The following is a 17375-nucleotide window of genomic DNA, read 5'->3' on the forward strand; positions in this document are numbered from 1 at the left end:
GAGAAAAAATATTAATAAATGTCCATGGCCCTTAGTCCCAATACTTCCACAAGTCTGTGCAATAGGTCTCTGGCAGTAACACCAGACTAACAAGCATAAACATATTGGTTAGGAAGATACTGTCAAATTAAATCTCTTAAAGTTATGTAAAGCTACATTACAAATATCCAGTGAGTCAACTACCCAGAGCTTGCATTAAGGAAAGGCATGATTTGGTGGTTATTATAAACAGTAAAACAGTGGGAAAAAGAAATGGTGCAGCCACTACGGAAAACGGTATGGCAGATCCTCAGAAAGTTAAATATAGAATTACCATAGGACCCAGCAATTTCTCTTCTAGTTATACACTAAAAAGAAGCAAAAGCAGGGACCCAAACAGATACTTGTACACCAATGTTCATAGCAGCATTATTCACAACAGCCAAAAGGTACAAACAGCCCAAATGTCCATCAACAGGTGATGAAGAAACAAAATGTGGTATATCCACACAGCAGACTACTATTCAGTCTTAAAGAGTAAGAAACTGGGTGAATCTTGAAAATACTCTGCTAAGTGATACAAGCCAGACACGAAAGAACAAATCTTACATGATTCCACTTATGTGAGGTACCTAGAATCGGTAAACTCATAGAGACAGAAAGTAAAAGGAAGGTTACCAAGGGCTAGGAGTAGGTGGGAAATGGGGAATTAGTGTTTAATATGTACAGTTTCAGTTTGGGGCGATCACACAGTTCTGGAGCTGATGATTGTAAAACACTGTGAATAAAATTAAAGCCACTGAGCTACACTCTTAAAATCGGTGAAAGGGTAAATTTTATGTTATGTCTGCTTTACCACAATAAAAATACATATGTAATTTTAAAATACAACATTTTTTAAATGGACCAATTTAAAATGAGTCTTAATTTCAACTGAATGATATTTCGATCTGTGAAAGTTGATTATATGAATTGGGTCATTCTTGTATACCCAACTACATAAGAGTCAAGGAGTCAGGGGAAAAAAGCACTGAGGGCACATAGCACGGGCTCCAAGAACTGAACTGTCCAGAGGCCCAGTTGCTAAAACAGCCTGCTGTAACCCTAAGACTAGCTTTACCTAGTAACTGCTGAAACAACCTGCTATCACTCTAAGACTAGTTTTACCTACTGCTGTCACTCTCCTAACCAAGCCTGCCAGTTCCCAAAGCTTTTCAAGTACCAATTAACTTTCTTTCAAAATAATCAGTAACAGTTTTTTTTCTATCTAATAAAACCTTCAACCTTCTCTTGGTTCCTTGGACATAGTGAAGACCCCATGTGTATGTCCCAAATTCCAATTCTGTGATTCTCAAATAAAATATTTAACCTAGAGATTTGTCTCTATATTTTAAATTTGACAGATCATTTTAAAGAAATGTCCTAACTCACCTCAACATGCTTATAACAAAATCATAACATTTTCCCATAGAATTTATAATACATGCAGATGAAATACATGACAACTATAACATAGAGGATATTGATGGGAAGAGAAGGATGGGCTATATGATTGCAAAATTTCTATATTTTACTTGAAATGGTATCATATTAGCTCTAATTAGATTAAGAAAGGTTAGGATGGATACTGCAATCCTAGAAAAACCACTGAAAAATAGATAGATCCAATAGATAAATTTTAATTGAATTTCAAAAATTATCAAAATAATCCAAGGCAGAAAAGGAAAACAGAAGGAAAAAAAGGGGAGACAGAGAGAAAACAAATAATAAAATGCTAGACATAAATCCAACTGCCTTGATCATTTATTAAATGTTAATGGATTTTAATGACATTGCATAGTAGTGATGGTTACATAACTCTGTGACTATACTAAAAATCACTCAGTTGTATGCTTTTAAAGGGTGAGCATGATGACACATGAATTACATCTCAATAAAGCTGCTATTTAAGAAAATACACCAAGGCAAACTAAAGAAGAAACCACTTAAGAGTCTAAACACTACGATTTAAAAATAGAGACCATCAGAATTATTTCAAAAGCATGACACAACCACATCCAGCTATAAGAAACACACAGTATTTTCAACATAAAATCACAGATGGAGAAATACATATCACGCAAATAGTAAGAATAAAACACAATCTTCAGAGTCCAACATTAAACAACCTGTCCTAGATCACATAGCTACTAAGTGGTAGAGAAAGAATTTACCTGTCATTCTGACTCCAGAATGAGCTAATAGACGCATAGGGCAGTAAGGAGAGAGCATAATAGGAAAGCTAGAATATAACATTTCAACCTGTCTTAACCTCAAGCAAAGGGAAAAGAAATCCCAGCCTCATCAAATCCCAGATTTTTCTATTGAAACCACTCCCCAAAATTCACAAGCCCTAAAAGTATCTGAACTATCTACATCCTTAAAAGACTCCCTAACTGGAAAGGGAGAGTTTTCCTTTTCAGGCATTCACTTTAGAGCATTTAGTATTCTACATCACATTCAAAATCTTCAACAAATATTCTAAAAGCTGAACTTAAGCCAACATATAGGAAAAGAAAGGTTCTCAAACACTTCAAAAGATAATCTGTCATAAGGGTTTTACGAAGTTGCATTCATTAGTTCTTATCAATTCTTTTGAACATCACATATGTACAAGTCACAATTAGAAAAACATTATAAAATTGTACTGAAAAGGAAAAAGGAGTCACAGAACTTTCTCCTCCAAATCCAGGGAGACTTCATTAGTTCCACCTAAGAATATCAACGAGTGGCAAAAAGGCATCAATATCTCTATGCTGCAGCTCTGGCACTCAGTTAACTGAGCAAAGCTCACTCAGCTATCTTACTTAGTAAGTTAGCAAATCCAAGTGAGGATTTGCCTTCACTGGCACCCAAGTTACAAGATGAGAAAAACAAAAGAAACAACTCTACTTTTTAGATGTCTATGATGATACACCAATGTGGAAGAGGGGAAGGGAGCAGAAAGAGAGAAGCCCCCACCAACAGCAAGAACAGGTGCCAGCTAAAGCTATCGATTAAAAACAAATACCACTAACAGCCCAGCCCAGTTCCAATGCATGTGAGAGTCAGTCTGGAACATAAACTAAACATGGGATCCATTCTCTCATTTACCAGCTATGTGATACTGGGTAAGGCATTTATTTAACCTTTCAGAGATTGTTCTCTCTTCCATAAAACCAAGAATAAAAATAAGAATACACCATAGGTTGTCATAATGATTAAATAACTTATCTGCAGGTAGGTATTCCATACTTATTTTTACATTTTACTTTTGAATAATTTTTAAATTATTCAAAATTATAAAAATTGCTATTATGAAACACCTTACCATGAACATTTTCTCAAATATATCTTTGTAAGTGAGATTCTTAAGAGTAGAACTGCTAAATTAAAGAATATACAGATGTTTTACATTTTGACAAATACTAGCAAATTTCTGGGGGCCGGGGGAGGTCTGAAACAATTTACACTTCCAGGAACAAAACTATGGGACCCTTGCCCACACTGGATGCCACAGCTATTTAAAAGGTTTCTGGTTAACCCAATGGCTATTTTAAAAATCACCTCTCATTTTACAGTAGTTACATTTCTTATCTTGCTAAAAACTCAAGAAGGAAAGAAGATAAAAGAGCACAATCACCAAACCTCACACGCTCAGCACAGTTCCCTCCTATGCTTTCAACGCTGAGCATCCTGATGGAACTCACTATCCAACTACATATACGTGTATCTTTCAAGTACACAGATAGGACCCAAACACAAAACACAAATTCTAACATATGTTTCTCCTGAAGCTAACTACTATAACTTATAATGCTATGTTACCTGAAATGACAAGATCCGATAATAGGACTAAAACAACATAGAAAAACCAGAAAGAAAACAAGGAATACTAGGAAATATCTTCAAGCCAACATCCCATTTTTCCAGAGCAGGTAGTTTCACGTTTCAAAGCTCTTTGTAAACTCTGTTAAGAATGTCTTTGCCTCATCCTAACAATCCTCATAGTCTCCCATGGATGGTCCTTTAATGCTTGTGATATAAGAAGCCTGCAGGGAAAATATGGAATAGAAAACAGTTTGGAAATAAAATCTGTTGGCTCAGCACATTAAAATTACGGAAAATCGCTATTTTTATGAGGATTATGTGTATCTTTGTTTTTTCTATGAACTATTTAAGCAATAACAAAAAGACATGATTTTGTTTTTTTTTTTTTAGGCAGAGTCTCGCTCTGTTGCCCAGGCTGGAGCGCAGTGGCGTGATCTTGGCTCACTGCAACCTCTGCCTCCCGGGCTCAAACGATTCCCCTGTCTCAGCCACCCAAGTAGCTGGGATCACAGGCTCGTGCCACCACACCTGGCCAATTTTTGTATTTTTAGTAGAGATGGGGTTTCACCATGTTGACCAGGCTGGTCTCAAACTCCTGACCTCAAGTGACCTGCCCACCTCAGCCTCCCAAAGTGCAGGGATTAGAGGTGTGAGCCACCGTGCCCAGCCCACATGATCTTTTTCCAGTCATGGGCAGCAGGGACTGTATAAAATCCAATCCCACTTTGTGAAAACTCGGCATAAAAAATTATTAGTCTTATAAAGTGTGGTGTGTTTTTACATTGGGGGAATTTGGCTTATTGTACACTTTCTAAAGCAAATACATAGCAGTTACTCAGAAAAAAAAAATCAAAAAATCATTTTAGTCCTGGATATTAAGTAAAAACAATGTATCAGATAAAGCATAAATCATTTTTCTAAAAACAAAAACATTCCAATCAAACTGAAACAAAAAGTCCAAGGAAAGAAATTACTTCTCAACAGAAGGATCTACTTCTCAATGGAACCCTTTCCCCACAGAGGCTGCATGTGAACTGTGCCTTCAAGGACAGGCAGCAGTCAGACATGCAGCAGTTAGACACGCAGCAGTTAGACACGGGGGTGGGAGGCCACGCACGCCCACCCAGAGAGAGTGAGGAAAGCACTCAGGGCAGAGCCAGCCACGCATGGGAGCAGCACACAGTCAGGCTGGGTGGAGGCACAGCACTGAAAAAAGGGAAATGGGGAAATAGGTTTAGAAAGAAAATTAGTGTGAAAGAAAGGAAGCGGCTGTATATTCTACATGTTTTTCTCTAATGTAGAATCCCAGATGGAAATCATCCTTCTTACTTTCATTTACAAAGATACTGATCTTATCTCACAATATTTTCTTCCCTGAAGTGATTTGTTTTCTGAAGTGTATTTGGGTATCAACTTATTTTCCATAACATGACTATCAGCACCCAGTGTGTAGGAACCAGATTAGATTCATTTTTATTAATATACCCTTCTCAAAGGCCTAGGACAGATTCTAAAGAAGCATTTTTTGGCCAGGCACGGTGGCTAACACCTGTAATCCCAGCACTTTGGGAGGCCGAGGCAGGCAGATCATGAGGTCAGGACTTCGAGACCAGCCTGACCAAAATGGTTAAACTCCGTCTCTACTAAAAATACAAAAATTAGCCAGGCATGGTGGTGGCGGGCGCCTGTAATCCCAGCTACTCAGGAGGTTGAGGCAGAATAGCTTGAACCCAGGAGACAGAGGCTGCAGTGAGCCGAGATCACACCACTGCACTCCAGGCTAGGTGACAGAGAGAGACTATGTCTCAAAAAAAAAAAAAAAAAAAAAACCACCTTTTAATAACTGAAAAATGCATAAACTGTATACAATAAATATTATATATAATATATAAAATAAATACATGTATTAACTGTATAGGAATAAATGCATAATACTGGCACCACATCACTTATCCGGGATTTGGATATTCATCTATAGCAAGAGTTCCCAAACTTTTTCTATAAAGGACCATAGAAAAAGTATTTTAGGCTTGATAGGCCAAATGGTCTCTGTCACAACTACTCAATTCTGCTGTCACAGGACAAAAGCAGCACAGACAATGCATAAATGAAAGAGCATGGCTGTGTTTCAATAAAATTTTATTCACAAAAACAGGCAGCAGGCTGCATTTGTAACGTGGACTGTAGTGCGCTGACCTCTCATCTATACAGACTTAAATGTAATACATTACATTATATATATACACACATCACATTTAAATACAAGTATTATATTCAAATAGTTTTTATAATAACAGAATCTTGGTCAAAATTCCAAGGAAGATACAAAATAAAAAGGGATATAAACAAAAAACTGTAGATATGCCACATAAAATCTGGGAAACTGGAACCTCTGGATGCATCCATGTAATCTGCCCTCTCCAGATATCTCTTTAGGCCTTAGTTTTGGACCCACAAAGCAAGGTGGTTAAAATAGACAATTCTGTGATCTTAAGAGCTGCTCCAAGTTAAAGTTATAGATTTTAAGTGGAAATTCCATCTAGAAAATAACAACATTCACAAATAATTTCAAATCTGTGGAAGAACAGAATACGAGTACAGTTATGCACCACAGAACATTTCAATGAGGCACCACACGTATGACAGTGGTTCCACAGATTCTAACACTGTATTTTTAACTGTATCTTCTCTATGTTTACATGTTCAGATACACAAATATTTACCACTGTATTACAACTGCCTGTACAGCAACATGTATAGGTTTGCAGCCTAGGAGCAGCAGGCTATAATGCACTTAGCCTAAGTGTGTAAGAAACTCTACCATGTAGATTTGTGTAAGTAGACTCTGTGATGTTCGCACAAGGACAAACTCGCCTAATGATGCATTTCTCAGATGTATTCATGTTGTTAAGCAACACATGACTGTATGCCACAGAAACAAGTATAACATATTAGAATAAATTAAGACAGTACCTGGCATAATTGATCTAATAATAAACATATGTACAAACACTAATCAAAATCATATTCTAGTACCTAAAAAATAAGGTTTCAGTACCATCTTGAATGACTATACCTGGAAAAATCAATTTAATAACAAACATAGGTTAATTCACCTAGCTGGAAGGGGACATTTAGATCATTAAAAACAACTGTACCTGAAATAGAGGCATTGGTAAGATTTGATATTAAATGCCACAAAATAATTAAATCACTACAATAACTCACTAAACTCCCTAACATATTTACAGTTAAAAATCTGAAGTTTTTAACTTTAATTCAAATACCATGCAGTATATAATAAACCAGGTATCATTCATTAGGTGTAATGGTGATTTTCTAAACTTTTCTATTTTTATAATTACTCTTCAAATCAAGAGTTGAGTTTCAGAATAAAAACACTTCACTTTTCACAAACAGTTTTTTAAAGATTTCTTGGGTTAATTAAAATTCTATAATCCATCACTATCCACATTTACAAAAGCCATGCTACCACACTTTTCTGATATAGAAATGAATAGTTTCTGGTTCATTACCAACTTACCAAACATCTGGCAAATTCTTTGTTTTCTGAAAGGAATCCATAACCTGGATGTACCTTAGAAATGAAAGTAAAAAGCACTTTCAATTTTATCATATTGCAAAAGCTTTATAAGCAAAATGTACAGTGCATTTATGTACTAATATTTATTGTTCAAGAGCCCTTGAATAGGTATACTTCTCTTATACACTGATCAGTTCTAACTCACATTTCTAGGATCAGAATCAAATTCCAAGAAACTGCCTCCTATATTTACTTTCTCCACACTCCCTATGTCCTAATTGATTCATTTTCCACACAGTATCTTTGTCCTAACCATCATGGGAAGTATACACCCACATATATCTTAATGCCCACTAGCATTTGTCTACATTTTTCAACAAAACTCTCTCTCCTTTTCCTGAAGCTAACTTTGTCCACAATTCTGAAGAATTTCACAATGGCTGGTGTGTCAAAGATTTATGTAAAAGGAACCTTGGCAAGATGGATGAAAAACTCTAAATTCTCCTTTCTTTACAGTACTCACAAACTGGTAATTTCCAAAACCCAGACTACTAGGACAGCTACTACATTTTATTCCTGATGGCATTAATAATACTTAGCCACTACCAACAAGACCTTTCTATCAAACTGAACTAAAATGGAGGTGTGGTTTTACTTTTATTTTGTGCTCTGAATTGTTTTTCTTCTAATATCTACTCTTCTTTCCTTCTTCACCCCAAACTTTGCCATTCACAACTACTTTATACTATCCTCACCCACAAGCCACATTGCTGCAATCTACCAGCTTGATCTAATCAAGTAATTTTTGGCTCTCCCACACTGGCCAAATATAAATTTAGCCACTTCAGTATCAGCCAGTGTTGAACATACTTCTAGTAAAATAATTCTGCTAAAAACAAATTCAAATTTCTGAAGGAACCAGTATCATAATCCAGAAATAGTTATATATCAGCAACTTTTAAATGCTGAACTCAGGCTGGGCACAATGGCTCATGCCTGTAATCCCAGCAGTTTAGGAGGCTGAGGCAGGCAGATCACCTGAGGTCAGGAGTTCAAGACCAGCCTGACCAACATGGTGAAACCCCTTCTCTACTAAAAATACAAAATGAGCCGGGCGTGGTGGCAGGCACCTGTAATCCCAGCTACTTGGGAGGCTGAAGCAGGAGAATCGCTTGAACCTGGCGGGGCAGAGGTTGCAGTGAGCTGAGATCATGCCATTGCACTCTGGCCTGGGCAACAAAAGCGAAACTCCATCTCAAAAAACAAAACAAAACAAAATGCTGAACTAAGCTTTATGAACATGGTACAGAACAATTTAAACTACTGTATCAAGGAAGAAGAGTTTTCATTCCACCTATTTCGTTTTATTAACACTCAACTACAAATTTATGTTGGCAAGCTATAGTTAAAATGTTAAGAGTTTTACCTTCGCTAACTGTGCTAATAAACTGTAAACATCTATAATATGGGTTCATGAATTAAGTTTTTTATTTAAACATGCATCTTACTGAAACATTTCTTTCAAAAGAAATGTGAGCACTAATTGAAGCGCTCCAGGCTTAATTGTTGGTGTTGGATGTCTCCATCCAATTTTAGAGATAACTTTGCATAGTTTTTAACACTGTATATAATTAGTTCTCTGATAATTAAAAAAAGAAAAAAGAAAAAAACACTGTTTCCGATGTCAGAAATCATTTTTTTCCTTGGATTCCACTCTATTCACACAGAACTGGGGGTGGAGAGAATGATTTATCCTTGTAAATTATAAGCATTCTACTGACATTAACAAACTAAAATAATTACCAAATGTGCTGTTTTTATTTCTGGAAGTGTACTAGGTATAAGTAATTTTTAAATTATTAAAATGGAATTTAAACAGAGTATTTGGATCCTGTTTATAACACAGAATTTTTAAAAATGCTCTTATTACACTGAAAGGGTTAATACTCAAAACTAATTGGGATTTCTTTTTTCCTAGCAAATTTGGAAATGAACTGAAACTGCTCCCTGGTGTGAAAGCTGAATCCAGCAGCCACCTGCAGGATCAGCGACCAACACTGCCAGATGCTACAAAGCCTTTGATTTCCAGTAGTGAATTCGACCACATTTAACTCATGTGACATGAACTAACTGCAATAGCATTTTCAATCATTCTTTCCTATTTTTTTTTTAAATACAAACTCTAGCTTTCTGCTCACTACATATGAAACAGCTGCAGTAGATAGATTCATTCAAACTCACAGCTTGGGCCCTGGTTTTCTTAATGGCTTCCATGATGGCATCCACGTTGAGGTAGCTTTTACTGGTGGGAGCTGGGCCAACACAGACGGCCTCATCCGCCATTTTCACATGAACCTGAGGAGACAAATTTCTGCATTAACAGATGCGCCCAGCAAAAAGAATTACCATCATCTGCAAATACACACAAAATTGCAAATCTGATTGTTCCACATATCATTTATCGAGTCATATTTCTTTTTGAGTATGCACTAAAAAGCAACAATGAAACAAATAAACTCAAGAACTCTATTACCCATGATTTCATTTATTACAGCCTAATTCATTGTCTAAGCAAATAATTTCCATAATACCCCCCTACCTCTTTATGTAAAATCACAGCAAACAATTTTAGCTTCCTATTCCGTTCATCAGTACATAAATTTGATATCAAAAACTACCTTGTTACATGTAGCCAGGGTAGCCCAATATTTTAATAACGAGCACTCAAGACCAGCTCTAAGCAAGCTCCCCAGGAAGTTGGGATAATTAGAGGGACTGAATGGAGGGATGCAGCGAGTGTCCCTGCACAGCATCAGGTCAGCACCAGACACAAATTAAAGCCTAAGACGAAAGAAAGAGTTCAATATCACAACATGTGAACCAGAAAATCTTGAGAATCATTTAAATACTCTCACATTCAATCTTCATCCATTTTACATTTATTCCTAAAAGAAATGACATGTATATTAAGTTCTAACGCTACTCAAAATTCAGGAATGTAAGCTCCATTTTTAAGACTACTCACTCTACAATGTTTAAATGTATTTATTTTGCATAATAGAAGCTAAGCATTCAATATGAAAAAGAGTAAACTCTTTAGTTCTAAAAGGAGTCTATTCTTTTCAAATGATGAAAGGATTAGTATCTTTTTAAATGACTTTTCCTAATTTCCTAATGGTCTTTCAGTTTCAGAAACTTCCAGATTACAATTATTTTGCAAGACAGATATATAAAACTGGAACACAAACATACACCTAAACATTTATGACCCACTCCTCCACCAAAAAAAAAAGTCAAAGGTGGCAAATACCTGAGTATTTCTGTTATAGTCTTCAGTTATGAAATAATTTTTAGATACTTTGTTTTAAATGAGATCTTAAAAAAACAAAAAAGCAGTCTTTTAGAAAGCTAAGAATTCTCTTTGTCAATTCAATAAATATTTTCCACTTTAGTAAAAAATTATATTGAGTATTGAAAGGTAAAAGATCAGGTAAATGCCCAAGGGATTTTCAGGTCAGTATCTTACTATAAAATATCCAAATACACACATTCGGTAATTATTTAATAATACCAATTGCAGGGAAAAGCAGCCCTGCTTCCAAAAGGCTTCTAAATATCCCTGTGTTCAAAGCAAGGCCTTCCTCGTGGTTATCGTTGCCTGGTATGCCCCCAACCTCAAGTTGCTCTTCTGCCCTCAGACCAGGATGCCCCCTCCTCTATTGCCCTATTGCCCTCTGTCCACTTCAGATCCTGTTACTGTCAATTTTGTTGTTGTAATTGTGATTGTAGTTTTTTTCTGTAAGAAAGAAATTGAGTACTTCACAATCCTTTAAAAAGAATACATTTAAGTCTTTGTTTAAACTTAAATCCACATTTGTTTTATTGTCCTCAGATACTACCTATTATAGAAGATGCACTTCAAGTTTCACATCTACCACTGGATCTCTCCCAAGTACTTCAATTTAGGATGAATCTCCTGTAATCTAAACTCTGAGAGTAATTAGTGCAAATTTTAGCATATAATCTCATCTACCCAACAATCTCATTTTAACTGCTTTGCACACTGTTACAATTTCTCCTCCACCAGATCATAAGGTTATGCCTTAAATTCTTTTTTTAATCTCCCCTAGCCCAATGTTATGTGATTAAAGCTATTTACTCATAGATACACTTGGATAGCAGCTTGCTTAGTAACTTTCATTATCAAATGTTAAAAGCCATTGTCCTTGAGGTACAAAAAAGTTGCAACTTTTATTATCTTTTTTTCATTATCTTTGAGGTAAAAATCTACACCTACATAAAGTCTTCTTAATCTTGGCAAAACATATGGCAACTGGTGGTTTATGGAGGAAAAGAAATGAAAAGATACACATAGGCACGTGTTTATGTGTCCAAAATTTCTATAATAAACATGCATTCAAAAGTAAAAAGGAGAGAGAGAATCCTAATAGTATTGACATTTTTACTTACAGTATTTTCTCTAAATACACTTTTATAATGATATTGCATATATAATTTACACCCTTTTGTTTTTTAATAGCATAATAGACATTTTTCCTATGTTATCACAAACGTTTTGTAAACATACTAAGAACTAGCTCAGAGCCTAATATATTTTACTGGGTGATTAAGATTGCTCTAGTTAAAAATAAAAAGACTGCTCCAATAAACATTTGAATAAATTATGCATTAAAAGCAGGTCAAAACTGCTATGGACTTTACAAAGAAGGACTAAACACAAATTGTTTATAAAGGATTGGTTGGCTTCTTTTCCTCCCTTTGCAGGAACAAATCTTACTTCAGGTGGCAGGGTACATTCAAGTCTCAACAAGCCCACAGTCTAGCCCAGGGTCGGTAGTAGCAAAAAGCCATGCAAAAGAAAACATTAGAATTCTCTGCTGCCTTAGTTAAGGAGACACTTAAGAGTCAACCTGGAAAGAACAATCTAGAATTCTCTGCTGCCTTAGTTAAGGAGACACTTAAGAGTCAACCTGGAAAGAACAATCTAACAAACTTTTGAAACTCTATTTCAATTTTGTTGTCATTGTTGTATGAAATGTGTGAGGTGTTTTCTTTGGCTTAATAATACAAAAAACAATATTCAAGCAATGCAGATGCTATTCTGCAGAATGACTTAATATTGCATAGGCTGACTAGATATGTTTGTTTCAAAAATATCAACATCTTGAAAAATATAAATTCCTTTTTATATATTTTAATGGCAAAGGAAATATATAACAACCATGGAAAGTTTAAACTGAGGTAAACTAATCAATTAAGCAGGATTTGCTGGTTATATGGTTTCAAAAAGAAAAGTAAAGCATTTTAAGTACTAACACTAAGTATATACACTAAGTATAGTCTGTCTTCATAAACTTCTCCGTTCTCAGAAAACCAATAGAGATTTTTAGAGCGGATTATTAGTTTTCCTATCAAGCATTTAGTTTTATATTTTGAATTATTTTATTCTTCAGAGAAAAATTACTTGTATCAGCTTATTACCTGCATGAGCCTAATTTCCAAATAACAAGCTAGGAGAACAACAGATGTGTTTTTCATCTTACAGGACTGAGAAAAATCATCTTCTTTATCAACTTTTAAAAAATAAATCAAACTTTTTTTTTTTTTCCATCTGGCAGCTGCCATCAGGTAAGCCAAGATGGGTGCATACAAGTACATCCAGGAGCTATGGAGAAAGAAGCAGCCCGATGTCATGCACTTTCTTCTGAGGGTCCACTGCTGGCAGTACCGCCAGCTCTCTGCTCTCCACAGGGCTCCCCGCCCCACCCGGCCTGATAAAGCACGCTGACTAGGCTATAAGACCAACCAAGGTCACGTTATATATAGGATTCGTGTTCGCCAGTGGTGGCCGAAAACGCCCAGTTCCTAAGGGTGCAACTTACAGCAAGCCTGTCCATCATGGTGTTAACCAGCTAAGGTTTGCTCCAAGCCTTCAGTCCTTTGCAGAGGAGGGAGCTGGATGCCACTGTAGGGCTCTGAGAGCCCTGAATTCTTACTAGGTTGGTGAAGATTCCACATACACATTTTTTGAGGTTATCCTCATTGATCCATTCCATAAAGCTAACAGAAGAAATCCTGACACCTAATGGATCACCAAACCAGTCCACAGCACAGGGAGATGCGTGGGCTGACATCTGCAGGCTGACAGCCCTGGCCTTGGAAAGGGCCGTAAGTTCCATCACACTATTGGTGGTTCTTGCCAGACAGCCTGGAGAAGGCGCAATACTCTCCTGCTCCACCGTTACCAATAACATAAGTAAAGTTTGTAAAATTCATACTTAATAAACAATTTGAAATAATAATATAAATAATAAAAATATATAAAAATAAATATTAAAAATAAATTTAAATGTTTGGATATAAATAGGTTAAAAATTACACCTGCAGCCAGGCACGGTAGCTCACGCCTGTAATCCCAGCACTTTGGGAGGCCGAGGAAGGTGGATCGCAAAGTCAGGGGTTCAAGACCAGCCTGACCAACATGGAGAAACCCTGTCTCTACCAAAAATACAAAAGAAAATTAGCTGGGTGTAATGGTGCACGCCTGTAATCCTACCTACTCAGGAGGCTGAGGCAGGAGAATCGCTGAACCTGGGAGGCAGAGGTTGCAGTGAGCCGAGATCAGGCCACTGCACTCCAGCCTGGGGAACAGAGCAAGACTCCATCTTAGGGGTACGGTGGGGGCGCGGGGGGGGATTATGCCTGCATTTAAAAACTTTGGGTTAATAGAAAATTTCATATTAGCCAATTAGATGCCAAAAATACATTGAAAAAGACATTCTATTTGGTCCCTGTCCTTATCAAATAGATTGCATCTGAGTGATAAAAAGTGTTAGGCCAGATGTTGTATTTAGTATAAACTCAATGGTCTCAGTGAAAGCTTCTGAATACCTTCTAAACTAGTACATACTGAGAAAGGTAAAGAAGGCAAGCAGCTTTGGAAATGCTTCTTCATGCCTAGAGATATTCTGAAACCTATCACTCAAGGAGATCTGTAGTGAAGTGGACACTATTTACCACGACTGAGAATACAGGAGTTTTCCTTGTGATGTCCTTCAATGCAAGACACTCGGTAGAACACTCCAAGGATGATGTAATACATACTAGATGCACTCCTTGGCTGAAAGTAGCAATACCTTACATAACCCAGCCAGTCTTCAGTATCCACCAAATCTAATCAAATTATCCAAACATTACTAACCAGTGAAAATTATCCTGAAAGTAGAATGGTGGTTGCCAGAGACCATGGGGAGCCTAGAATGGGGAGTTACTATTTAATGGGTACAGAGTTTCAGTTTTGTAATATGAAAAGAGTTCTGGAGATGGATTATAGTGATGGCTGCACAACAATGTGAAAGTACTTAATGCCACTGAACTGTACACTTAAAAATAGTTAAGATGGTAAATTTCCTTATAAGCATTTTACCACAATGTAAAAAATAATAAATTTATTGAGAGTCTCAAAAAAAAAGAGAGAGAAAATTACCCTGAAAAATTAAAGGGTTAAAGAAAGGAAAGCCAACTGCATGAATCTTCATCTGAATAACTGGGGGAAAAAAAAAAAAAGAATCAACCAGATAAAATCTTATTTCTAAAAAAAAAGAACAGAAACTCTTTCTATTTCATTCAAAGTACCTAAAGATACTTTATACAAGTTTTAAAAAACTAACATTCCGGCATGTCCTCTCCCAGAAAGGCGATTTGATCACAGAAAACAAAATGATTTTTTTTAAAGATTCGCTTTGATTCCATTTTGAAAAACTACATGTGTAGCACCAAGACATATTTATTCATGGCTATTTTGGATGGTAGAATTAGTGACTACTATTTTTCTTCTAAGATAACTTACATGATTTTCAAAGTGGTAAAATTTAAAACTACAGGGAAAAAAGAGGATACGTTTTTGCCAGTTACAAAATTCCCAGCCCATTTTCTACAATCCTGTTTTCATCTCACAAAAGGGAACTAATATTGAATCAATCTTGGAACCAAAACAAAGGTGTTTTGGTTTTTTTTTGTTGTTTGGGTTTTTTTTGTTTTTTGTTTTAGTCTTTGTCTTACAAGCATGCATTCCTAAGGATACAGTAAACAACAAAAGAATGAAAACCAGCAGGAGGAGAACTATCTTCTCATACCACTGACCCCTTAGTAGAAGCATCAAGGGAGAAGGGGAGGAATGACAGAGAGAAAGGAGACATCAAGTATTCAAGCAAAACCCTAGCAAGAGCCATATCAGTGTAGCTGGTGGGTACCAGACCACAATGGAAAGGACTGCGGAACAAAGCAGAGAAAGAAGCAGAGCAGGGGTGGGATTGGGTGGGGTAGGGACTGTCCATATGGTTGAATGTAAAGAGTGGGAGAGGCAGAGTGACAGCCGAGAGATGGCTCAGGTTTGCTTTCCTTTCTTAGCTTAGGAAAAACTTGAACAAATGCCTTTGAGAAGGGTAATTTGCAAAAAAAAAAAAAAAAAAAAAAAAAAAAACTAGGTAAAAACACCTGAGATATGAAATAATTCAGAGTAAAAAATTTCTGACAAGCAGTGGCAGACCCAAGAGGCTTCCCAAGTGGAGGCTGAGGTGGCAGTGAGCGGTGATTGCACCACTGCCCTTAAGCCTGGGTAAAAGAGTGAGACCCTGTCTCAAAAAATAACAAATAAAAAGACTAAAACTGCCGTGTGCAGTGGCACAGCTCCTGTAGTCCCAGCAGCTTAGGAGGCTGAGGCAGGAGGATCACTCAAGCCCAGGAGTTCGAGTCCAACCTGGGTAACATAGTGTGACCCCATCTGTAAAAATATAAAATAATAATTAAATAAATGACATAAAATGAGCAAAATGGTAAACTTTATGTTATATAGATTTTATAAAAAACAAAAAAACTATACAGATCCATCACAATTTCCAGTCAATTACTGACAAGCCAGAATGAAAGTATACATTTGAAGAATGTTACTACATAGTAAAAAAGAAATAAATAACACTACCTAAGAAAAACGATGACAAGGTAGGGTTGGGGGAGGAAACAAGAAAATACCAGTAAGAGTGTGGGCTCCGCTCTAGCTTGCAATCTTTAAGATTATTTTCCACTTACTAAAGAGAAAGCTACCACACATGCATTCAAGGTCTAGTGATGAAGACATAAATACACAGGCTTATATTTCTGAATACATCTTTCTGAAGCAATAACAGTGAAATTCTAGGAATAGGATTGGGAAATAATCTCCACTGAAATCAATATCTTTTAAAAAGTGTTTCCAAACCATATGAACAGCTAATGCCAATTCCACAAAACATGGAGAGCCACCAAAAGTCATGAGATCTTAAAAGCCCTACCAGAGCCCCAGCAGCAACTATCACTGCTCAACACAGGCCACTAAATGATGACACTATGCATATAAAGCAAGTCATTTAGATGTTCTTAAATTTTTCAATTTTATTGTAATGACCCAAGTAGTGTAAGAGTTACTCCTTTGGTTAAAAAGAAAAAAAGCTTGAACAGTATAGATACCAGATAATCATTATTCCCTGCCCCGTTTTAAAGGCTCCTAGTCCCATTTTCTATTATTATCCAGCTATTATCAGTTTTGCATGTGTCCTTCTAAACTTACCTGAGCATTTTCATACAGATATGCAGACATAAAACTGCAGAGTTTTATTTTGTGTTTAAGATTTTTCTTAGTTTAAACAGAATCACACTACATATTATTCTACAACTAATTTTATCGCTCAGTTTTTTGTTTTTTTAGAATTCTACCTCATAATTTTTAACTGCTACCCAGTATTTCTAGTAATCTAGATGAACCAAAACTTTAACTATTCTCCTAATATTGGACATGGTTCCAATTTGCCGGTATTGTGCACTTTGCAATAAGCTTCCCTAAACATGCCAATCTGTATACATATGTATATTTCTATAAGAAAAATATTTAGAAGTACAAATACCGCAAACTACATACTTAAAATCTTAGGCCAACTTACACTACTAT

The 17375-nt window shown here is 36.3% G+C and overlaps 1 protein-coding gene and 1 pseudogene across 3 annotated transcripts in view; one reads left to right on the forward strand and one right to left on the reverse strand.

The window, feature by feature from the left end:
• PCCA (propionyl-CoA carboxylase subunit alpha) overlaps positions 1 to 17375 on the reverse strand; it is a 450132-nt gene that overhangs the window by 373471 nt on the left and 59286 nt on the right. For all 3 annotated transcript variants that reach the window (XM_030921949.1, XM_030921950.1, XM_010368513.2), the window contains exons 5-6: positions 9614 to 9727; positions 7373 to 7426 (exon numbers count right to left, since the gene is read on the reverse strand). In XM_030921949.1, the coding sequence (XP_030777809.1) occupies positions 7373 to 7426; positions 9614 to 9727 (168 nt within the window). The remainder of the gene's footprint in view (positions 1 to 7372; positions 7427 to 9613; positions 9728 to 17375) is intronic.
• Positions 13022 to 13644, forward strand: LOC104666435 (annotated as a pseudogene).

This window comes from Rhinopithecus roxellana, chromosome 18 (genome assembly GCF_007565055.1).
Source record: "Rhinopithecus roxellana isolate Shanxi Qingling chromosome 18, ASM756505v1, whole genome shotgun sequence".
Taxonomy (NCBI): Eukaryota; Metazoa; Chordata; class Mammalia; order Primates; family Cercopithecidae; genus Rhinopithecus; species Rhinopithecus roxellana.